Genomic DNA, 24,585 nt, shown 5'->3' with positions numbered 1-24,585 from the left:
ATGCAGACATGGATAGAGAAGGTATGAAATAGTCCAAAAACATGTTACATTTAAAAAAAAACATGTGTCTATCTTTTTTAGGTCGACCTTTTGACCCTGTCGACCTTTTGTACTGTCTACCTTTTTCATGTCGACCTTTTGACCCTGTCGACCTTTTGACCCTGTCGACCTAATGTCTGTCTAACATATGGTGTATCTATTGACTGTCTAACTAGACACTGTCTGTCAGTCAACCGGATACCCTGAAAACTATCAGCTTTGGAACAAGACCGACGACTAAGAGAATAGATGGCGTCATAATAACATTAGGCTGGTTGGCCTGCCTGAATCTATCTAAGGGACAGCTCTGGCCCATTTTGTCCGCAACACCCTCCCCTCACTCTTAGGCATAGAGGCGATTTGCTAAGACATGGTTATCGAGAGGGTTCACAGGGTGGGTCCAACACTGACCCCTAACAGGCCGAGACCCCAGGTTACTCTGTTCCGCTGCTTGACCTATCTGCATAAAATGGAAATATGATCGGCATCTCGCAAGGCTAAAGCCTTACCATGGGAAGGTCACAAGCTACATATTTTTCAGGATTATTCCGCTGAGCTGTCAAGGGCTAGGAAGTCCTTTTCCCGTTTGTTCCCGTCTTGGGGCTGAGGGTCGCAAATTTGGATTACTGTATCCCGCCAGGCTCCGTATATATGATGGATCCTCTTTCAATGATTTCTCCAACCCACCTGATGCTATGGCCTACCTCCAGGAGCTCTCCCAAGCCTAGGACTCTGAAATCTCCAACTCTGTAGGGTGATACCAATTGCCCCATATAGCATCTTTTCCTTGCCTATTACTATGTTACCGTCTTTCCTCCATTACTGACTGTGATTGATCATGGCGTTTTGTACGACCACCTCTGCTCGTACACCATTGGCGGTTTACCCATTTAATGTTTGATGTTTACATATATGTTTACAGCATTTTGTTCGTTTTTAGGAAACGTATTTTATATGTTTATTTTATTTATTTTTTATTCACTGTGGGAGGTCTCCTGGCCTCAGTTTCATTACTCCCTTTTCTGGGGGGGTGGGAATGGACCTGTTGTTTCCAGCCGGATGTATGTAGCTGTCGCTATGTTATTCCTCTTTTTGTATTTAGGAAGTCTTGAATCAAATGCGTGCTTACCTTTGTCTTCCATCGTTTCCCACTTTCCTCTTGTTGTTTTACTATTCTCCCATTTTTCTTACCTCTCACCTTATGCACTACTTTCTGCTTTGCAGGGATGTTGGATGATGACATATTGTATTGGGTTTATGTACTGGCAGCCTTTTTATTTTTTCTCCTGGTTCCTTGATTGAGGACTCATCTACACTGCGCTACGTGGAACGTCGGTGGAATTAATTCCCCCGGCGAAGAGGAGGAAACTTCTGCTCTATTTGCAGAAAAGCAGCGTGGATATGGCATTTCTCCAGGAAACACACTTATCTTCCCCTGAGACAGCAAAACTGTTTGGGTGGTCTGTGTTGGCTTCCTCTTCCTACAATTCCAATTCCTACAAATACAATTTCTGGTTATGAAAGAAGTACAGTACACTTCTGCTTTGATGCACCCAGGAAAGCAGAAGTGTCCTGTACGTCTTTCATAACCGGAATACCTAGGCGATAACACTCTCTCATTGCCCATTCAATGATTACAGATGGGCAAAAGCAGAAGTGACTGGTTCTGTAATACTTCTATTACAGAAAGAAGTATGGAAAACCATACTACTTTCTGAATAGAAGTGGGGCAAAATTAAGTACACAATCGCAATAATCTTCTACTGTCTTGAACACGGATATTATACCATCTCAAATGTTTACTCAATTGATTACCCTGTAGGAGTTTGGAGTCAGAAAGCCGGTTTTCCTGACCTGTTCCTCTCTTATGAGTATACATATAAATCTCATAAGTTGATTGAGAGAACTAGAAAATAGAAACTTTGGCTCTGATAAACGTCACATATTGACACTCACTTAGAATACAGTGGGTATGTACAGAGGCAATCTGCCACCTAACTGATCACGAATGAGTAACACATTTAATCTTGATTTAATCTTCTTTTAATAAATTGTCCTCTTTATTGAAATTTTATTGCTATCGTCTGCTTAGAACCATTAAAAGTTAAGTTTTAATTTTTACACTTATCGTGTACTCTATATCTTCAGTATATTTACATTAATAGACTTAAAGTGTGCCCCAGAGAGACAATAAAACAGTCTTTTTTGCTTCTTCGCAACCCCCCCCCAATAGTTTGTTCTGAACTAATTTCTGGGAGCACCACCAACCTAGCTCTACTGCAAAAATCTAGCTACTCAATCTCGGAAAACCTCGGACTTTGAAAATTCCTCCTGGAGGACGGTCAAGCGATACATATATCAGGTCTCTTCTCCTTCCTCCCTTTTACTCCCCCTTCTCTCCTCCTCTACCCTTTTCTTTTCTACTCTTCCATGATTCATACCTTCATTATTTCCTCTTAATCACTATGTTTAATTATATTTCAATGTGATCGTATTGTATGGCTTCCAGTACACTATTAGTGTTTATATATTGTTTTCATCATCACTGCTACTGTTGTTATATTATGTCATTATAGAAGTGCGTATACCCCCCACCCCCCTTCTTCTCCCTTCGCCTTCTCTTCCCCCCCCCCCCCCCCTCTTTGTCTAGTGTCTCCCCGCTCTCTTGGATACTGATAGTATTCCCCACATTCTGACAGATTTGATATATTTTACTGCTTGGTCTGAATTTGTTGATGCCACTTATTATGTAATCTCTTTTCACTCTGCATGACCTGCATTGATTTTCAGCATATTACATACTGTCTGTTGTTTTTTTCTACTGTAAAATACAATAAAAATCAGTTTATATAAAAAAAATTAAAGTAAGTTGTGTTTATGTCATGCTTAGGTTGAATTGTGTAGTGAGGGTAAGGATTTGCTTCTGTTTGTCCACATGTTTTATGATTGGCAGCCACCAGCACTGGTTTTGCCTATTACACTGACCATAAATAATTTGGATTGGTCCAGGACCATCAATTCAAGGCACCCCTGCAAGTGTCCGGAAGCACCCCAGGGTGCCACGGCACACAGTTTGAGAGCCACTGGCATATCATGTTTAGACTTGGGTCCCATCCTCAAGATAATAGGATTTTAATACCTACCGGTAAATCCTTTTCTCTTGATCCGTAGAGGATGCTGGGGACGCTTCAAGAACCATGGGGTATAGACGGGATCCACAGGAGACATGGGCACTTTAAGACTTTGAAAGGGGTGTGAACTGGCTCCTCTCTCTATGCCCCTCCTCCAGACTCGTGTTATAGGAACTGTGCCCAGGGAGACGGACATTTCGAAGAAAGGATTTATTGTTAACTAAGGTGAGATACATACCAGCTTACACCTCAAGCACGCCATACAACATGGCATTTAACAGAAACCCAGTCAACGGCATGAACAATGTCAGCAACAGGCTGACTACAACATAACACGCCTTGTGCGTAAAAATAAATAATAACTGCAGATAGAATCCGCACTGGGACGGGCACCCAGCATCCTCTACGGACTAAGAGAAAAGGATTTACCGGTAGGTATTAAAATCCTATTTTCTCATACGTCCTAGAGGATGCTGGGGATGCTTCAAGAACCATGGGGTTTATATCAAAGCTCTAGAATGGGCGGGAGAGTGCGGATGACTCTGCAGCACCGATTGACCAAACATGAGGTCCTCATCAGCCAAGGTATCAAACTTGTAAAATTTCGCAAAAGTGTTTGAACCCGAACAAGTAGCTGCTCGGCAGAGTTGTAATGACGAGACTCCTCGGGCAGCCTCCCAGGATGAGCCCACTTTCCTGGTAGAGTGGGCCTTCACTGATTTCGGTAACGGCAATCCAGCCGTAGAATGAGCATGCTGAATCGTATTGCAGATCCATCGCGCAATAATCTGCTTTGAAGCAGGCGTTCCAATCTTGTTGGCAGCATACAGGACAAACAGAGCTTCCGTTTTCCTAAGTTGAGCCGTTCTGCGACATAAATCTTCAAGGCCCTGACAACATCGAGAGATTTTGACTCCTCAAAGGCCTCAGTAGCCATTGGTACCACAATAGGCTGGTTCATGTGGAACGATGAAACCACCTTCGGCAGAAATTGTTGACGAGTCCTCAACTCCGCTCTATCTTCATGGAAGATTAAATAAGGACTCCTGTGAGACAAAGCCGCTAACTCAGACACCCGCCTTGCGGATGCTAGCATGACCACTTTCCAAGTGAGAAATTTCAACTCAACCTTCTGTAAAGGTTCAAACCAATGTGACTGAAGAAAATGCAACACCACGTTAAGATCCCATGGTGCCACAAATGGAGGTTGAATGTGCAAAACTCCTTTCACGAAAGTCTGAACTTCTGGAAAGGAGGCCAATTGTTTCTGAAAGAAAACCGATAAGGCCGAAATTTGTACTTTAATCGAGCCTAACTTTAGACCCGCATCCACACCTACTTGCAGGAAATGAAGAAAACACCCTAGCTAAAATTCTTCCGTAGACGCATATTTCCTCCAAATACAGTGATAATGTTTAGACGTTACTCCTTTTCTGGCCTGAAGAAGTGTGGGAATAACTTCACTGGAAATACCCTTTCGGGCTAGGATCTGGCGTTCAACCGCCAAGCCGTCAAACGTCGCCACGGTAAGTCGTGGTACACGCACGGCCCCTGCTGTAACAGATCCTCTCGTAGAGGAGCAGGCCAGGGATCTCTTATGAGTAATTCCTGAAGATCTGGATACCAAGCCCTCCTTGGCCAGTCCGGAGCAATGAGGATCACCTAAACCTTTGCTCCTCTTATGATCTTTAACACCTTTGGAATGAGTGGCAGCGGAGGAAACACGTACACCGACTGAAACACCCATGGTGTTACCAGCGCGTCCACCGCTATTGCTTGAGGGTCCCTCGACCTGAACAATATCTCTGAAGTTTCTTGTTGAGGCGAGACGCCATCATGTCTATTTGAGGAATTCCCCAAAGACTTGTCACTTCTGTGAAAACCTCTTGATGAAGACCCCACTCTCCTGGATGGAGATCGTGTCTGCTGAGGAAGTCTGCTTTCCAGTTGTCCACTCCTGGAATAAAGATCGCTGACAGAGTGCATGTATGTCTTTCCGCCCAGCGGAGAATTTTTGTGGCCTCTGCCATTGCCGCCCTGCTCTTTGTTCCGCCCTGGCGGTTTATGTGCGCTACTGCTGTTATATTGTCCGATTGTATTAGGACGGGCCTGTTGCGAAGACGACGTTCCGCCTGAAGGAGGCCGTTGTAAATAGCCCTTAACTCCAGAACGTTTATGTGTAGACAAACATCCGGGCTTGACCATTTTCCCTGGAAGTTTTCCCCCTGTGTAACTGCTCCCCAGCCTCGGAGACTCGCATACGTGGATTACTAGGATCCAGTCCTGGATCGCGAACCTGCGTCTCTCTAGGAGGTGAGAGCTGTGCAGCCACCACAGGAGTGAGATTCTGGTCTTGGAGGATAAGATTATTTTCCGGTGTATGTGCAGATGAGATCCGGACCACTTGTCCAACAGGTCCCACTGAAACACCCTGGCGTGGAATCTGCAAATTGTAGGCCGCCACCATCTTCCCCAGCAGCCGAGTGCATTGATGAATTGAGACTCTCGCTGGTTTCAGAATTTGTTTGACCAAACTCAATTTCCAGAGCCTTCTCTTCTGGAAGAAAAATTCTCTGTAATTCCGTGTCCAGAATCATTCCCAAAAACAACAGCCGCTTTTTCGGATTCAACTGTGATTTCAGCAGGTTTAGGAGCCAACCATGTTGTTGCAGAACCGTCAGGGAGAGCGCAATGTCCTGCTCCAGCTTGTTTTTGGACCTCGCCTTTATTAGGAGATCATCCAGGTAAGGAATAATTGTGACTCCATGCTTGCGAAGGAGAACCATAATTTCCGCCATTACCTTGGTGAAAATCCTCGGAGCCGTGGATAGACCAAACGGCAGCGTCTGAAATTGGTAATGACAATCCTGAGTAGCAAAACCGCAGGTAAGCCTGATGTGGAGGATATATGGGGATGTGTAAGTAGGAATCCTTTATGTCGACCGACGCCATGAAATCCCCTTCCTCCAGACTGGAGATCACTGCTCAGAGAGATTCCATCTTGAATTTGAATTTTCTTAGGTAAAGATTGAGGGATTTTAGGTTCAGAATTGGTCTGACAGAGCCGTCCGGCTTCGGGACCACAAACAGGCTTGAATAAAAGCCTTCTCCCTGTTGTGCCGGGGGAACCCTGACAATAACTTGATTCCGACACAACTTTTGTATTGCCTCGCATACTACCTCCCTGTTCGGAAGAGAAGCTGGCAAGGCTGATTTGAAAAAACGTCGAGGGGGCACGTCTTGAAACTCCAGTTTGCACCCCTGGGACACTATTTCTAGAATCCACGGGTCTAGGGCCGAACAAGCACAGAAATTACTGAAAAGTTTGAGACGTGCCCCCACTGGTGCGGACTCCCGCAAAGGAGCCCCAGCGTCATGCGGTGGATTTGGTAGAAGCCAGGGAGGACTTCTGCTCCTGAGAACCTGCCACGGCCGGAGATCTTTTACCTTTTCCTCTTCCTCTATTAGCAAGGAAGGAATAACCTCTGCCTTTTTTGTATTTATTTGGCCAAAAGGACTGCATCTGCAAGTGGTGAGCTTTCTTTTGTTGTGGAGGAACATAAGGCAAAAAAGACGACTTACTCGCGGTAGCCGTAGACCCCAACTCAGCGAGACCTTCACCAAACAATACACCACCTTTATACGGTAGAGACTCCATAGCTTTCTTAGAGTCAGCATCAGCATTCCATTGATGAATCCACAATGCTCTCCTAGCTGAGACTGCCATGGCATTTGCCCTTGATCCCAAGAGGCCAATATCTCTCGCCGCTTCCTTTAAGTAGGCTGCAGCGTCCCTGATATAACCTAGTGTTAAAAGGATGGCCTCCCTATCCAGGGTATCTATATCAGATGACAAGTTATCTGCTCACTTTTCTACAGCACTACTCACCCACGCAGATGCAATAGCTGGTCTGAGTAGTGTACCTGTGGTGACGTAAATGGATTTTAGCGTATTTTCCGGTCTACGATCCGCAGGATCCTAAAGGACTGCCGTGTCAGGAGACGGTAAAGCCACCTTTTTAGACAACCGTGACAGCGCCTTGTCTACAATGGGAGGTGTCTCCTACTTTTCTCTATCCCCAGAGGGGAACGGATACGCCATTTGAATCCTTTTGGAAATCAAAAACTTTCTGTCAAGATTTTCCCACATACTGTCAAAAAGGGCATTCAGTTCATGAGAGGGAGTAAACGTTACCTCAGGTTTCTTTCCCTTAAACATACAGACCCTAGTATCAGGAACCGCAGGGTCCTCGGTGATATGCAACACGTCTTTTATTGCCACAATCATGTACTGAATGCTTTTTGCCAATTTTGGGTCTAATCTGGTATCACTATAGTCGACACTGGAGTCCATGTCGGTATCTGCTAACTGTGCAAACGAACGTTTATGTGACCCCGAGAGGGTCTGTACTTGTGATAACACATCCTCCACCAATTTCTTCCATACCTGGTTCTGAGATTCAGATTTATCTAGTCTCATACTAATAAGAGCCACATTAGCATTCAAAGCATTCAACACATTTACCCAGTCAGGAGTCGGCGGTTCGGACAGGGTCACTCCCACAGCCATTTCTGCCCACAACACAGTCTCCTCCTGGAAAGAGCACTCCGCCTCAGACATGCCGACATACCTGTACCAACACCCACAGACACACTGGGCCAAAAGGGGGACAGACCCACAGTAAAGCCTGTCAGAGAAACACAGAGGGAGTTTGCCAGATCACAACTCAGCGCCTGTCCCGGTTCTGAAACTTCATATATATTGCCTCAGACCCTGCAGCGCTTTACAATCATTTACTTTTGCCCCCTACATGGCGGCTTCAGTCCGCTCTTTTACAAACAAATGCCGGCGGGGGTATGAATTTAGTGCCAAGGCACTTCAATATCACTCTGCCAGCCTTTAAAGAGATGTTTTAATGCTGCCCCCCACCCCTGCACCGCCGCTGTGTATGGGAGCATGGCGCGCAGCACGATCGCTGTGCGGTACCTCAGAAAGCAGTCACTGAAGTCTTCCATCTTCTTCTACTCACCTGTCTTCTGACTTCTGGCTCTGCAAGGGGGGCGACGGCGGGCTCTGGGAGAGAACCCCTAGGCGTACCTAGTGTTCCAAACCCTCAGGAGCTAATGGTGTCCTGTAGCCAAGAAGCAGAGCCTTTAACTCCCTAGAAGTAGGTCTGACTTCTCTCCCTTAAGTCCCACGATGCAGGGAGACTGTTGCCAGCAGCCTCCCTGAAAATAAAAAACCTAACAAAGTCTTTTCCGAGAAACTCAGTAGAGCTCCTCAGTTGTGCATCCAGTCTGCCTGGGCACAGATTCTAAAACTGGAGTCTGGAGGAGGGGCATAGAGAGAGGAGCCAGTTCACACCCCTTTCAAAGTCCTAAAGTGCTCATGTCTCCTGTGGATCCCGTCTATACCCCATGGTTCTTGAAAAGTCCCCAGCATCCTCTAGGACGTATGAGAAATCCCATTATGATATGCAAATACTCAAAATATACGTAAAAATTCAAAATACTTCAGGTCCTATGCATTTCGGATAGGGGATACTCAAACTGTTTCGGCCAGTGTTAGCACAAATAAATCTGCCAATAAAGTAGGATGAACATGTGGGCAAAAGCTGCTGGCTCGGAGGGCTACCTACTCTCTCAACTACTCTCTAACCTGTGATGTCACAAAAGTAGGCGGACAGTGTCTTGCACACTACTTCATGTTTTAAGTAAACAATAAAAAAAATATATACACATCCCGAAGAGGACGGTGGTCCCAGAAATACACGTTTGCTGATTCACCAAAGTCTCCGAGTGCCGCCTCTCATTTCGCCTGCTCTACATAGAGATCTATTCTGGGGCGGGCACCAGAGATGCAACAAAAGAAATAATAAAAAAAAAAAAAAAAATATATATATATATACACACACACACACATATATATACATACATATACACACACACACATATATGTATATATATATATATATATATATATATATATATATAAAAACTTTTGACTGCCAGCGTGTGTGTATGTCATATATATATATATATATATATATATACACATATATATATATATATATATATATATATATATATTTATTACACACATACACACTGAAGGCACTGCAAAATAAATAAGTAAATAAAAGGCTTATGTCCTAACTCTTCTGCTCCCTGACGGCTTTTGCACCTCCTGTGGACATGTCCTAGGGTTGCCTCTTTTTGGGCTAGGGTGGTTGCTTCTGAACGTACTATGCAGGGTGGGAAAAAAAACCTTTTAAACAAAAAAAAAAATAAAAAAAAAAATGCTTTTTTTTGGGTTTAAACCGTTTTTTTCTTGGTTTAAAACAAGGTTTTTTTGCATTAATGTCTTAATGAAGAAGAAAAAATGATTGAATCATGTATTAGAAATCTTGATCAACCATGTTTTAATGCTTCCTAACATTAATAATGTTATTAGGTTTTGATTTATTTTAAATCTTTCAATAAAACCAAGTTTTCATAGCTCATTATTCCTATTATATCTGAGTATATGTAGATAGACTAAACATATTAATACAGTCGCTTGTGACTGATTTTTATAGTAAATCCTGTAAGAGACTGTTTTTTATTTCTTTTATGTTCTGTCTCCATTTATACCTTGCAATCCACGCCATCTGCCACTCAGGGTGACTGCTTAAGCAAGTGCTTTTCCTTCTCTTACTTAGACTATCTCCTACTCCATACTCCTTACAACAGCACATAGGCCTCGGTTTCAGCCACCCTGGTGCTTATATCAGTGTCATGGCCATGGATGCAGCAATATGTTATACTTGTCCTATATTGTCTTGTACTGTAAGTCACTGCTCTTGTTTTGTTCATTTGTTTACGTACTTTGTTAGGCGCTGCGGAACCTTTGTGGCGCCATATAAAGGATAGTAATAATAATAATAATAATATTATTATTAATACATAAAAAGTACTCCGATAGATGAAATTGAAAATAAGAACAAGTTAATGTTAAGCATTAGTTCTAGTTATTACCTATTATAATTAAATAAATATGAATAGTAATACAAAATGAAAAATGCAAAAGCACTTTTCAGAGAAAAACACTCCAAAAAGGAGGAGTTCAACATTGGCACTGAGCATGCCACTGGCATTAAACATTTTGAATAAAAACACTATTTTTTTTTGGTCTATTAGGCTTTTTTGTTCAAAACCAAAAAAGGAGAAGCGCTGTCCTTGAAAGTATCAAGCAATAAAAATTCTAATTTATTTTTTATTTAAAAACTATTTCCTAGTCACAATAATATAACACACTAAAATAATATAATAATATATACACAATAAAAGTCACACTTTATAGAGCCAATAAAGAGTCTGCAGACCTATCACTGAAAGTCAGTCAATTTGTATCAATTTGATATGAAGGAAAAATAGTTGAATATACATGTAACTAATTTCTTCTTTGATACTAAGTAGCAGCAATACTGTGACACACTTTCAAGATATTATAGTTCCACACAGTAAAATTGCACAGTGCTCAGTTAATGTTCATTGTGCATTTATAGGTGGAAAAAGGCATCCCGTTATATTATTATAAGAATCAGTTTATTTCACAGACTCCGCATTTAGGATGAGTGATTATTTCAAATAAACTGATTATAATAATATAACGGGATGCCTTTTTCCAACTATAATTGCACAATGAACATTAACTGAGGACTGTGAGGAGCAGCATTGGCCTTTTATTATATATGGTTTTCTTTAATCATTTTTTGTTAGTGCGGCTGTGTTTTGTGTTGGTCTTTGAACTTGTTTGAAACTTTGCAAAATCAATAATAATAACTTGATTAAAAAAAAAGTAAATAAAAAAATTGTCGTCCCCCCAATTTGTAACAAGGAGTTACTATATGGGCAGAAATGACTGGCTAAGGTGAGGAGTGTCTCACTCCAGCTGCTGGAATGACTGGATAACATACTCTGGCACATGGAATGACTTACTAAGGTACTGTGGGCCTAATTCATGGTTGTACGCAAATGCAATAATTCTCTAGGCTACAGAGCTGCTAACGTTAGCAAGTGAAGCTGCCACCCAGGAATGAATAGAGACGCCTACTGGACTAATCACAAGTTCAACTGCAACTGCGTACACGTTAGCGGACGATAATCAATTGCTGAAAACTTAGGGTTGGTCTATGGCTATGCAGTAGCAACTCAGATGCCAAGTATTTGCACATACGATCACACAACATTCATAAGATACACACCCTAAAGAGTACAGGTAGAATACTGGCGATCTTATCAGCTTATGTTCCTGAAAACCTAAAAACAGCTCAGCTTCGCTGTACATTCACAGGGCTTAAACTGAGCCAGCAAATCTCCTTGATTGATGAAACTATCACTACACCTCCGAGTGCCACCAACTTGCTTTCAGTGAAATGAGTGCCAACTAAGTGCACCAAGTAGTGATGTTATAGCAGAAAACTGTTCTGTCCTTTTTAAACAGTCACACTATTTTTTTAGTGCAAGGCCAATTACAAATCTGACAATTATAAACATGGTGCTCCCACTTTATAACACCCCCCCCCCCCCCCCCTTTATAATGCCAACCTTGCTTAGGTATATTATATGCACAAAAAAGGCATTACTATGTATTAAACCCATCACATCGTTCCCAGTGTGATATAGAGGGAGTGCTGTATTTTTACTGAAATAAATTGATAAGTAAAAAAGTTTGTATAGGCAACTCCTCTGTAGCAAGCAGGCACTCCTGATAACACCATTAAATGACAGCCCTCTGGGATGGTGGTGGTGGTGTGGGACAGTACCACACTCTGTGGTATCTCCTGGTAGCGGGTAACCCAACTATCCTTCACGTAGCACAGGCTGCTGTGATCGGGCAGAGGGAGAGAGAAGTACTCCGAGACACATGGCTTCCCTGACACCAGTTGTGGGGGGGGGGGGGGGGGGGGTTTGCGTGGTCATGGGAAGGGGGGCTAATGTCCTGGGTGCCGCGGTTGGGAGGTGATGCAGAGTTCTGGGTGCTACAGGAAAGGCACATGGCGGGGGGGTCCAACAAGCTTGACACTGCACCACCAGTGTATCAGAGTTCACACTGGAAGTGGTACAGAGTGCAGGGTGCTATAAGAACAGAGGGGACAAGCAGCAAAAGCAGCAGCTCCAGAGCTCCTCTATCTCCATTGCCGAGAAGCTGCAGCTAGGGAATCAGGATCCCTGGTTGAAAGGTACAGAGCTAAAGGCAGCTAGTGAAAAAATTAGGCAGACAGCACCTAGTTAACATTCAGTTCGGGGGAAAGTCTGAAACTTCCCACCTACACTAGAACAATTAGTTGGGAAAAACCAAACAGGTTTGAATTTCTAGTTGGACAAACCGTTTTCTGACATGTGGGAGCAAACAAGCGATTACTGTTTGCTCCCAACTTGTTAGCTGATTGGAATGATATTGTTTGAGAATATGGCCCACATTACATTATTGATTTGTTGTTCATTACATTTAAGCCTACAACATTAGTAAAATGTATGATAAGGGAGAGAAAAGCAAACCATTATAATCCGTATTACAACCTGAGTATGGATGACTGCAGGTATACTTGCAGTGCATTGTGTGTATGTGAATGTAGTTTACGCCCTTTTAAGCACCTGGATGTTCTGCTGAATAGGAGTCCTCGAACATGAATGTATAATAGTTCTGCATGTGAACCAGATGAGGTCAGATTAGTATTCTTATTTTTACAAGTATGTGTGCATGTAAAAAGTTGCACGTAATACAAATCTAGCATAAACTAAAGTAAGGCAAATTTGTGTTATTAAAAATCACAAGCATAAGTAGACAAAATAAAGTAGATTTGAGGAACCAGACAAAAAATAATGGTGCCAATTTGTTGATGCAGCTATTCGACTATTAAACACCTACAGATTGCATACCAAGATCCTTGGATCTGCTTGGCTCCTGCGATATCTCCACAAATGTTTTAACAAAAATATTTGAAAGTTAATATTTTGAAATTCAACAGTCACCGAGAATCTGCCTTGTTCAATCTACTATTACACCTCAAATGCTATAAACAATAGTGAATACACACCTCAGTCACTGTATTTTCTACTTGTGCAGTCATAGCTTGATCTCTGTGCGCAGTCAAGGCATGTTCACCAGCAAGTAGCAGCATAGTAAGTCCTCCCATTTGCGTTGGATCTTATGAAAAAAAAAAAAAAACAACTTCAATATCAAACTACCGTATCTGAGTACCAGAGTGATGATAAAAGTTTTCTAGTTTTGATACATTAAATTACTTTTCGCTGGCTGTAGGTTTTTATTTGTGTCTGCAATATGAATTTGTGGTACTTGTTAGCAATAAGGGAGCAACCCTGTCTTCTTTCACTTATTATCTTAAATATGGGTTCCACCATTTGACACGGGTATGGGTCATTAGGTCGACATGCATTAGGTCGACATGGAAAAAGGTCAACATGAGGTTTTTTTTTAAAACTTTTGTTGTTGTTGTTTTCTCTGTACAGTGACCGGGAACCCCAATTAGTGCACAGTGAGGTGCCTTGCTCCGCTAACGCTGTGCTCGGCATAGGTTACTATTCCCAATCATAGTCCACGTGAATCGTAAAGTTTGAAAAAGTAAAAAAAAATAAAACAATCTGAAAAACTTGTGTGGGCCTAATGCATGTCGACCAATAGTGGTCGACAAAATGACTGTCGACCTAATGACCGTATCCCATTTGACACAGAGGACTTACACAGCTTTCCAGTATTACTGCACCCTGTCTACCTCTTCCTCTGACCCCTCTCATCCCCTACCCACACATTCCTAATATTCTTAAACAGGTGGTGGACAGAGGTGGCAGGATTCTTTGGGAAGGCGAGACATTTGGTCATCAAGAAGGTAGTGGGGACTCATCTTACATGGCGTGAGAAGCAATGTTTGTGTACTGTACATCACCATGGTGGAAGAGGAGTTGGCAGGAGCACTCCAGGATTACTTAATATCCAAATCAGGGGCGGGATGTAATACATCTTGCAAAGCTTGCCAAACTCATCCTTTTTTTAAAGGAGCAATCACTTACAAGGCAAAAATATGCCTTGTAAGTCATTGCCCCTTTAAAAAAAAAAGTCAGGGTTCGGCCAGGATCCCGCAAGGCCACTGAACTCAGACGACATTACATCCGGATGGAGAGTCTGCTACAGTTTGTTGAGAATGATTTGCAATCTCATTTTGAAAAACAAAAAAAACACTAAAATAATTTGACTATTTCCCAGAGGTTCAGAAAATTTATTTTTAGTGTCTATGTATATACTAAAGAGAAAAGAATATTCTAATGATCTCTTTAATATTAATATATATAATAAGTGTATTGACATATGAAACAAATATAACTTTATTGCTGCTTACAAAGTTCTAGGATCTCAAAAACCAATTAAACTCAACCCTTAGTGAAATATTATCACATACAATTCACGTCAGTTATAGTCTTCCTATTACCAATCTACTGACATCAATACTTTTATTTTCATATAACTAGAACTGAAAGTGTAACCTAATACTAATCTACACTGTGGATTCCCAAGAAATGAAACTAAATTGCAAACTATGTTACTGTATTCCTCACATATAATACATACATGTTAATTTATCTAATGTTTCAGTTATAATAATAATATTTATATTTACAACCATAGGTTCCTCGTATAGCTATTTTCATGTAAAGAATGTTATATTGAGAGCTAGCTAAATGTAAAATAAATTGATCCAGATCTATCTAAGCAAATGGAAAACCAGAGTGTTTTATGTTTGGGGTGTACCCCACAACTAAGTTCTTAAACTTTGAGACACAGACTCTCTAATAGCAAACATTATATAAACTGTAGAGGCTGTAATTTCAGGTTTCCATGCTGGACTACTGAGAAATAAGGTGACATGGGCTCTAATCTACAATTGAAAGGGATCACCTGTTGATGGTTCAAAAATATACAGCAAAGCAAGGCTTTATTTAGAGAATATTCTGAGCTTACAATATATTAATTTATATTAAGAATAAATATTATTTGCAAAAATTCTATAAAAAATTGTGGCCTTTTTGTTAAAAAACAAAACAAAAAAAGACCCAAAAAGAGTTACAGTAGATTTACCTTTGTTAACTCTTTCTTCGAGGTCCATAGGGTCCGCAGGGGAACATCGGGGTTATAGGTGGTGGGATCAGGTCCTGGGCACCAAACAGTTAAGCTTTTCAGATTTCCCAGGATGGCTCGGTCGTTCTCCCTATAACCCCGCCTCCATGCTCAAGCAGGTCAGTTTTGGCAATAAGCCCAAAGCAGGGAGGATCAAGAGAGAAGAAAGACATGGTACACATAAGAACACACTCTCACAGACAGGAGAAGGGAACCAATGACCAAAGCCGCAAAGCCATATAGGCCAGGTGTGTCAGGGTGGGTGCCCTGTGGACCTTGAAGAAAGAGTTAACAAAAAGGTAAGTCTACCCATAACTCTCCTTTTCTTCTTTGGGTTCCATAGGTCTCCACAGGGGAACATCGTGGATGTCCTAAAGCAGTACTTCAATGGTGAGGATGCTCCTGAGTGGATAGTAGAATCCGGCCTCCAAATGAGGCATCCAGGGAGGCAAATGTATCAAAGGTATAGTACCTAAGAAAAGTGTGGTTAGAAGACCACGTATCTGGCCTTGCACATGACGGTCCTATGGACCAAGCAGAATGAACAGAGACAGAAGCTGGTACTGGAAAATCAGCTTGCTAGTATACTTGTGATAGCCATTCTAATCCATCTGGCCAGAGTGTTTATTAGCTGGTCACCCACGTTTGTGAAAACCAGAGACGATGAAGAGGGAATCCGATTTTCGAAGAGAACTTGTCCGCTAGACATAGATATGGAGAACATGAAACACATCCAGATAACTTTCTCCTGCCGAGAGGTCCGGGGAGATGAAGGCCAGAAGCACAATTTCCTCCTTCAAGTGGAAATGGGAGACCTCCTTAGGTAGGTAACCGGGTGGGGTATGACACTCAACCCTGTCCGGATGAAAAATCAGGAAAGGAGGGCGACATGAGTGCGCACCCAAATCTGACACATCTGGCAGATGCAATGGCCAGAAGGAATAAAGTCTTCGCCGTTAACCATTTCAGATCAACCGACTACAAAGATTCAAAAGCACCAAGAACTACAGACAGATCCCATGGAGCTACAGGAGGTACGAAGGGAAGCCGGACCCAGATAACGCCCTGGAGGAAGGTGCAAACATCCGGTAGTGGAGCAATCCTGCAATGAAACCAAACTGACAAAGCAGATATGTACTTTGAAAGAAGCCAGGCAAAGGCCGAGGCTCAAACCACGTTGTAGGAAGGCAAGTATTCTGAACATCCTCAAGACAACAGGGTCATATCGCTTGGAAGCACAACACTGGAAGTATGCCACACAATACAGTATATACAAGCTGAGGTCAGCTTTTGAGCCTTAAGCATGGTTTGCACAAGAGTGAGAAAAACCTTTTGCCCTTAATATGGAAGATTCAAAAGCCATGCCGTCAAAAACAGTCGTGCTAAGTCTGTCAACGTGGAAGTTGAAAGACACCATAGGTTGGAGAACCAATGACATCTGGGCCACTACAATTAGGTTGCCTCCTTCCTGTTTGAATTTCCATAGATCCCTTGGCAGAAGGGATACTGGTGGAAAGCTATACATGAGACATAAGGTCCATTTGACCGAAAGAGCATCCAAGAACACTGCTTGCGGATCCCCGTGACCAGGATCCGTATGCCGGAACACTGTGGTTGTGTCGCGAGGCCATGAGGTCGACATCTGGGAGACCCCACCTGTCCACTAGAAGTTGAAAGACTTCTGGATGTAGGGACCATTCGCCTGCGTGAACATCCTGGCAACTGAGGAAGTCTGCTTCCCATTTGAGGGTCTCTGGTATGAAGATGACGGAGATGGCTGGAAGGGGACATTCAGACCACCTAAGAATGCGGGCCACTTCCTGCATCGCCATCTGACTGCAAGTGCCGCCCTGGTGATTGATATAAGCCACTGCTGTGACATTATCGGACTGAATCTGGACAGGTCTGCCTTGAAGGACGTTTTGCGCCAAAGTTGCTTTGTGTACAGTTCGTAGTTCTAGGACATTGATTGGAAGATGAGACTCAGTCTGCATCCAACCCCTCGAAATGAGTGCTGTTCGGTCACTGCACCCCAACCACGGAGACTGGCGTCCGTGGTGAGGAGCACCCATTCCGTGATCCAAAAAGGTCGTCCTTTGTCCAGGTGGGTCGTTTGGTGCCACCAAGTGAGAGACAAGCGAACTTCTGGAGGGAGTCATCATTTGTGATCTGATGAGAGGTGGCCGGCCATTCCACTTGGCCAGGATCAGATGTTGCAGAGGGCGAGAATGAAATGGAGTATACTCAACCATGTCGAAGATCGACACCATCATTCCAAGGACTTGCATGGCTGAATGAATGGACACTCAGCGAGGCAACTTGCGAACTTGGTGCTGCACCCTCGATATTGTGTCTGCTGGCAGGAAGAGATGCTGACTCGCAGAGTCCAATATTGCTCCCAGGTGTAACATCTGCAGGGATGGTGCAGGGGGGGGGGGGGGGGCTTTTTTCAATTGAGGAGCCATCCGTGATTTTAAAGGAAAGGTCATCATAATTTGAAGCTGTAATTGCTAGACTTCTTGTAAGGTGGCTAGTAGCACTAAATCGTCCAGGTAAGGAAGTATTCGGACTCCCTGACGATGAAGCCGTGCAGCCACGACTGCCATGACCTTGGTAAAATTCTGTGCGCCATAGATAACCCAAATGAAAGCATCTGAAATTGTTAATGTTGGTTGCACATAGCAAAACGTAGGTATTGTTGATGTGAAGGAGCAATAGGGATATGCAGATACGCATCCTGAATGTCCAGGGATATCATAAAGTCTCCCGGCTCCATAGCAAAGACTTTGGAACGAAGAGTTTCCATGCAGAGCTTAGGAACCTTTACAAATCTGTTGAAAGATTTGAGTTTGAGGATGGGTCGATGGTACCCATTGGGCTTGGGCACAAGAAATAGGGAGGAATAATAGCCCTCAACACGTTGAGACTGAGGAACCAGAATTATCAACCCTGATTTCAGGAGGCATTGAATAACCTGTTGTAGAATTAGAGCCTTTTGGGGGTCTGAGGAAAGGTCCACGAAAAAGAACTGTGGTGGGGGGGGGGGGGGGGTCTCCTGAATGAGATGGTGTACAGGTGAGAGACCACATCTTGCACCCAGACGTCTGAAATGGTCAGAGTCCAGACATGCGCAAAGTGAAGAAGTCGGCCTCCCACGCTAGGGTCGCCCAGGGGAGGAGGCCCACCCCTTCAGGCTGCGGGGTTATCAGGCTTTGCTGGAGGTTGTCACGCAGCCCAGGGTTTACTCCTAACACATGGAGTAGGAGTGGACGGGAGAGTCTTAGCTGTAGCCAGAGCAGTGACAATTTTTTCCAATTCAGCCCCAAATAACACCTCACCTGTAAAAATTCCACCCCCGAGAAATTCTAATGTTTTCTTGGAATCAAGGTCAGCTTCCCAGGAACGTAGCCAGAGAATGCGCCGTGGCAGTACAGAGGTGGCGGACACCTTTGCTGCCAATACTCCGTCATCAGTTAGAGCTTCACGAATGTAAGCAGCTGCGTGCTTAATAAGGGCCAAGTATGACATGCAGTCCTCAGATATGTAACCTGTAACCATGATTCAATGGCTTTTGCAACCCAGGAAGCAGCCACGGTAGGTCTATTGACAGCAGCAGTGAGAGAAAAAATAAGATTTTAAACCTACTGGTAAATCTTTTTCTCCTAGTCCGTAAAGGGTGCTGGGGACTCCGTAAGGACCATGGGGTATAGACGGGCTCCGCAGGAGACATGGGCACTATAAAGAACTTTAGAATGGGAGTGCACTGGCTCCTCCCTCTATGCCCCTCCTCCAGACCTCAGTTAGAGAAACTGTGCCCAGAGGAGACGGACAGTACGAGGAAAGGATTTTGGTAATCTAAGGGCAAGATTCATACCAGCCCACACCATCCACACCGTATAACCTGGAATATACGCAACCAGTTAACAGTATGAACAAACAGTATCAGTCAACGACTGATCTTAACTTTAACATAACCCTTATGTAAGCAAGAACTATATACAAGCGATGCAGAAATATGTCCGCACTGGGACGGGCGCCCAGCATCCTCTACCGACTAGGAGAAAAAGATTTACCGGTAGGTTTAAAATCTTATTTTCTCTCACGTCCTTAAGGATGCTGGGGACTCCTTAAGAACCATGGGGATTATACCAAAGCTCCAAACCGGGCGGGAGAGTGCGGATGACTCTGCAGCACCGATTGAGCAAACATGAGGTCCTCATCAGCCAGGGTATCAAACTTGTAGAATTTTGCAAAAGTGTTTGAACCCGACCAAGTAGCTGCTCGGCAAAGCTGTAAAGCCGAGACGCCTCGGGCAGCCGCCCAGGAAGAGCCCACCTTCCTAGTGGAATGGGCCTTTACCGAATTTGGTACCGGCAATCCAGCCGTAGAATGAGCCTGCTGAATCGTGTTACAGATCCAGCAAGCAATAGTCTGCTTAGAAGCAGGAGCGCCAACCTTGTTGGCTGCATACAGGACAAACAGAGCTTCTGTTCTCCTAATTCGAGCCGTCCTGGTTAGGTAAATTTTTAAGGCCCTGACTACATCAAGGGATTTGGAATCCTCCAAATCTCCCGTAGCCACAGGCACCACAATAGGTTGGTTCATATGAAACGATGACACCACCTTAGGCAAAAATTGAGGACGAGTCCTCCACTCTGCTCTATCCACATGGAAAATTAAATAGGGGCTCTTATGAGACAAGGCCGCCAATTCGGACACCCGCATTGCAGATGCCAAGGCCAACAACATGACCACCTTCCAAGTGAGAAATTGTAACTCAACAGTTTGAAGAGGCTCAAACCAGTGAGATTTTAGGCACCGTAACACCATGTTAAGGTCCCATGGTGCCACTGGGGGCACAAAAGGAGGCTGGATGTGCAGCACTCCCTTTACAAAAGTCTGGACTTCTGGGAGAGAAGCCAATTCTTTCTGGAAGAATATAGAAAGGGACGAAATCTGTACCTTAATGGAGCCTAACTTTAGGCCCATATCCACTCCAGTCTGTAGAAAGTGAAGAAACCGGCCCAAGTGGAAGTCTTCCGTAGGAGCATTCTTGGCTTCACACCAAGAAACATACTTCCTCTAGATAGGGTGATAATGTTTCGCCGTCACCTCCTTCCTAGCCTTTATCAGAGTAGGGATGACCTCTTCCGGAATACCCTTCCCTGTTAGGATTTGGTGTTCAACCACCGTGCCGTCAAACGTAACCGCGTTAAGTCTTGGAACACGCAGGGCCCCTGCTGTAACAGGTCCTCCCTGAGAGGAAGAGGCCATGGATCTTCTGTGAGCAGCTCCTGAAGAACTGAATACCAGGCCCTTCGAGGCCAAACTGGAACAATGAGTATTGTCTGCACTCTATGATTCTCAGTATCTTTGCGATGAGAGGAAGAGGAGGGAACACATAGACCGACTGACACACCCATGGTGTAACGAGAGTGTCCACCGCTACTGCCTGAGGGTCCCTTGACCTGGCACAATACCTCCGAAGCTTCTTGTTGAGGCGTGACGCCATCATGTCTATTTGAGGAAGTCCCCAAAGACTTGTTATCTCTGCAAAAACTTCTTGATTAAGTCCCCACTCTCCTGGATGGAGATCGTGTCTGCTGAGGAAGTCTGCTTCCCAGTTGTCCACTCCCGGAATGAATACCGCTGACAGAGCGCTTATGTGATTTTCTGCCCAGCGCAGAATCCTGGTGGCTTCCGCCATTGCCACTCTGCTCCTTGTCCCACCTTGGCGGTTTACATGAGCCACGGCTGTGATGTTGTCTGATTGAATCAGAACCGGTAGGTCGCGAAGAATATTCTCCGCTTGTCGTAGGCCGTTGTATATGGCCCTCAATTCCAGTATGTTGATGTGTAGACAAGCCTCCTGGCTTGACCACAGTCCCTGATAATTCCTTCCTTGTGTGACTGCTCCCCATCCTCGGAGGCTCGCGTCCGTGGTCACCAGAACCCAGTCCTGAATGCCGAACCCTGGGGGACAGAGTTATTTTCTGATGTATTTGAAGGTGGGACCCGGACCACTTGTCCAGAAGGTCCAACTGAAACGTCCTCGCATGAAACCTGCCGAAGGGGATGGCCTCGTAGGTCGCCACCATTTTCCCCAGTACTCGAGTGCATTGATGGACTGACACTCTTTTCGGTTTTAACAGGTCTCTTACCATGTTCTGGAGTTACTGGGCTTTTTCCCCTCGGTAGAAAAACCCTCTTTCGTTCTGTGTCCAGAATCATGCCTAAGAAAGACAGCCGAGTCGTTGGAACCAACTGCGACTTTGGTAGATTTAGTATCCATCCATGTTGCTGTAGCACTCCCAGGGAGAGCGACACGCTTTTCTGCAACTGTTCCTTTGATCTCGCTTTTATCAGGAGATCGTCCAAGTACGGGATAATTGTGACTCCTTGCCTGCGTAGGAGCACCATCATTTCCGCCATTACCTTGGTGAACACCCTCGGGGCCGTGGAAAGCCCAAACGGCAATGTCTGAAACTGGTAATGACAGTCCTGTACAGCGAATCTCAGGTATGCCTGATGAGGAGGATATATGGGGACGTGAAGGTATGCATCCTTTATGTCTAATGACACCATAAAACCCCCCCCTTCCAGGCTGGAGATGACTGCCCTGAGTGATTCCATCTTGAACTTGAACCTTTTTAAGAACAGATTCAGGAATTTTAGATTTAGAATGGGTCTGACCGAGCCATCCGGTTTCGGGACCACAAATAGGGTTGAATAGTACCCTTTCCCCTGTTGTGTTAGGGGAACCTTGATAATCACTTGCTGTTGACACAGCTTTTGAATTGCAGCTAAAATTATCTCCCTCTCTGGGGGAGAAGCTGGTAAAGCCGATTTGAAGAATCGACGAGGAGGCACATCTTCGAATTCCAGCTTGTAGCCCTGGGATACAATTTCCATCGCCCAAGGATCCACGTCCGACTGAACCCAGACGTGGCTGAAGAGTCAAAGACGTGCCCCCACCGGTGCGGCCTTCCTCAGTGGAGCCCCAGCGTCATGCGGTGGATTTAGTAGAAGCCGGGGAGGACTTCTGTTCCTGGAAACTGGCCGTAGCAGGCATTCTTTTCCCTCTACCCTTACCACTGGCGAGGAAGGAAGAGCCCCGACCTCTTCTGGACTTGTGCGACCGAAAGGACTGCATCTGATACTGTGGAGTTTTCTTTTGCTGTGGGGGAACATAATGCAAAAAGGTAAATTTACCCGCGGTAGCTGTGGAAACTAGGTCCGCGAGACCTTCCCCAAATAAAACCTCACCCTTGTAAGGTAAAACTTCCATATGCCTCTGAGTCGGCATCACCCGTCCATTGGCGGGTCCACAGTGCTCGCCTAGCCGAGACCGCCATCGCGTTGGCCCTTGAACCTAGTAGTCCGACATCTCTCATATATAAGACTGCGTCTTTGATGTGACCTAAGGTCAACAAAATGGTATCCCTATCTAGGGTATCAATATCAGCTGACAAGTTATCTGTCCAAGCTGCTACCGCACTACAGACCCAAGCCGATGCTATAGCCGGTCTGAGTAAAGCACCAGTATGTGTATAAATTGATTTTAAAGTCGTCTCCTGTCTGCGATCAGCAGGATCTTTGAGAGCTGCCGTGTCTGGGGACGGTAGCGCCACCTTTTTGGATAAGCGCGTCAAAGCTTTGTCCACCCTGGGCGAGAACTCCCACCGTACCCTGTCCTGTGCCGGGAAAGGATACGCCATAAGAACTCTTTTGGGAATCTGCAGTTTTTTGTTTGGAGTCTCCCAAGCTTTTTCAAATAACGCGTTCAGCTCAAGAGATGGGGGAAATGTTACCTCAGGTTTCTTTTCCTTAAACATGTGTACCCTCGTGTCAGGCACAGAGGGGTCATCTGTGATATGCAAAACATCTTTTATTGCAATAATCATATAATGAATACTTTTGGCTACCCTTGCATCATCGTAGTCGACACTGGAGTCAGAATCCGTGTCGGTATCAGTGTCTGCTATTTGGGATAGGGGACGTTTTTGAGACCCTGAAGGGCGCTGTGACACCGTCAAAGCCATTGACTGACTCCCTGTATTATCCCTGGACTCTGCTTTGTCCAATCTCTTATGTAACAAGGTCACATTTGCATTGAAAACATTCCACATGTCCAACCAATCAGGTGTCGGCGTTGCAGACGAAGACACCACAATCATCTGCTCCACCTCCTCTCTAGAAGAGCCTTCCGCCTCAGACATGCCGACACAGGCGTACCGACACCCCACACACACAAAGATTGTGTGTATATAGATATAGAGAGAGAGAGAGAGAGAGAGAGAGGGAGAGACCGTTCCCCCAATAAGGCCCTTTGGAGAGACAGAGAGAGAGTATGCCAGCACACACCCAGCGCCAATAACACTGGAAACAAAATTCCCAGATAAAACTGCGCTTTTATATAATCATATAGATAAATCTATACACTCACTGCGCCTTACAAGTGCCCCCCCCCCCCCCTCTTTTTTGCCCTCTGTCACCGTGTTCAGCAGGGGAGAGTCCTGGGAGCCAGCTTCTGCAGTGTGCTGTGGAGAAAATGGCGCTGGTTAGTGCTGTGAGATCAAGCTCCGCCCCCTCAGCGGCGGGCTTCGGTCCCGCTCAAATTTATTTATACTGGCGGGGGATTATAAAATACACTGCCTCCGCAGCCTATATATTCATATGAGCCAGTCCTAGATGTTTATTGCTACCCAGGGTGCCCCCCCTGCGCCCAGCACCCATCAGTGCCTGCAGTGTGTGTAGTGTGTGGGAGCAATGGCGCATAGAAGATCTGAAGTCTTCTGCCGCCTTTGAAGTCTTCTTTCTTCTTATACTCACCCGGCTTCTATCTTCCGGCTCTGCGAGGAGGACGGCGGCGCGGCTCCGGGACGAACGGCGAGGGTGAGACCTGCGTTCCGACTCCCTCTGGAGCTAATGGTGTCCAGTAGCCTAAGAAGCAGAGCCTATCATTTAAGTAGGTCTGCTTCTCTCTCCTCAGTCCCACGATGCAGGGAGCCTGTTGCCAGCAGTGCTCCCTGAAAATAAAAAACCTAACAAAATTATTTTTCAGAGAAACTCAGGAGAGCTCCCCTGTAATGCACCCAGTCTCCTCTGGGCACAGGATCTAACGGAGGTCTGGAGGAGGGGCATAGAGGGAGAAGCCAGTGCACACCCATTCTAAAGTTCTTTATAGTGCCCATGTCTCCTGCGGAGCCCGTCTATACCCCATGGTCCTTACGGAGTCCC

At 44.7% G+C, this 24,585-nt stretch overlaps 1 protein-coding gene across 5 annotated transcripts in view; it reads right to left on the bottom strand.

Moving 5' to 3' along the window:
- Nucleotides 1-24,585, bottom strand: part of BBX (BBX high mobility group box domain containing) — a 244,701-nt gene that overhangs the window by 122,954 nt on the left and 97,162 nt on the right. For all 5 annotated transcript variants that reach the window (XM_063953620.1, XM_063953619.1, XM_063953622.1 and 2 more), the window contains one exon: nt 13,253-13,362. In XM_063953620.1, coding sequence (XP_063809690.1) covers nt 13,253-13,362 — 110 coding nt within the window. The remainder of the gene's footprint in view (nt 1-13,252; nt 13,363-24,585) is intronic.

The sequence above is a fragment of the Pseudophryne corroboree genome, chromosome 2 (assembly GCF_028390025.1).
Source record: "Pseudophryne corroboree isolate aPseCor3 chromosome 2, aPseCor3.hap2, whole genome shotgun sequence".
In the NCBI taxonomy this organism is placed as follows: Eukaryota; Metazoa; Chordata; class Amphibia; order Anura; family Myobatrachidae; genus Pseudophryne; species Pseudophryne corroboree.
Note: the sequence above shows the minus strand (reverse complement) of the source record. Positions and strands in the feature narration are given on the sequence as shown.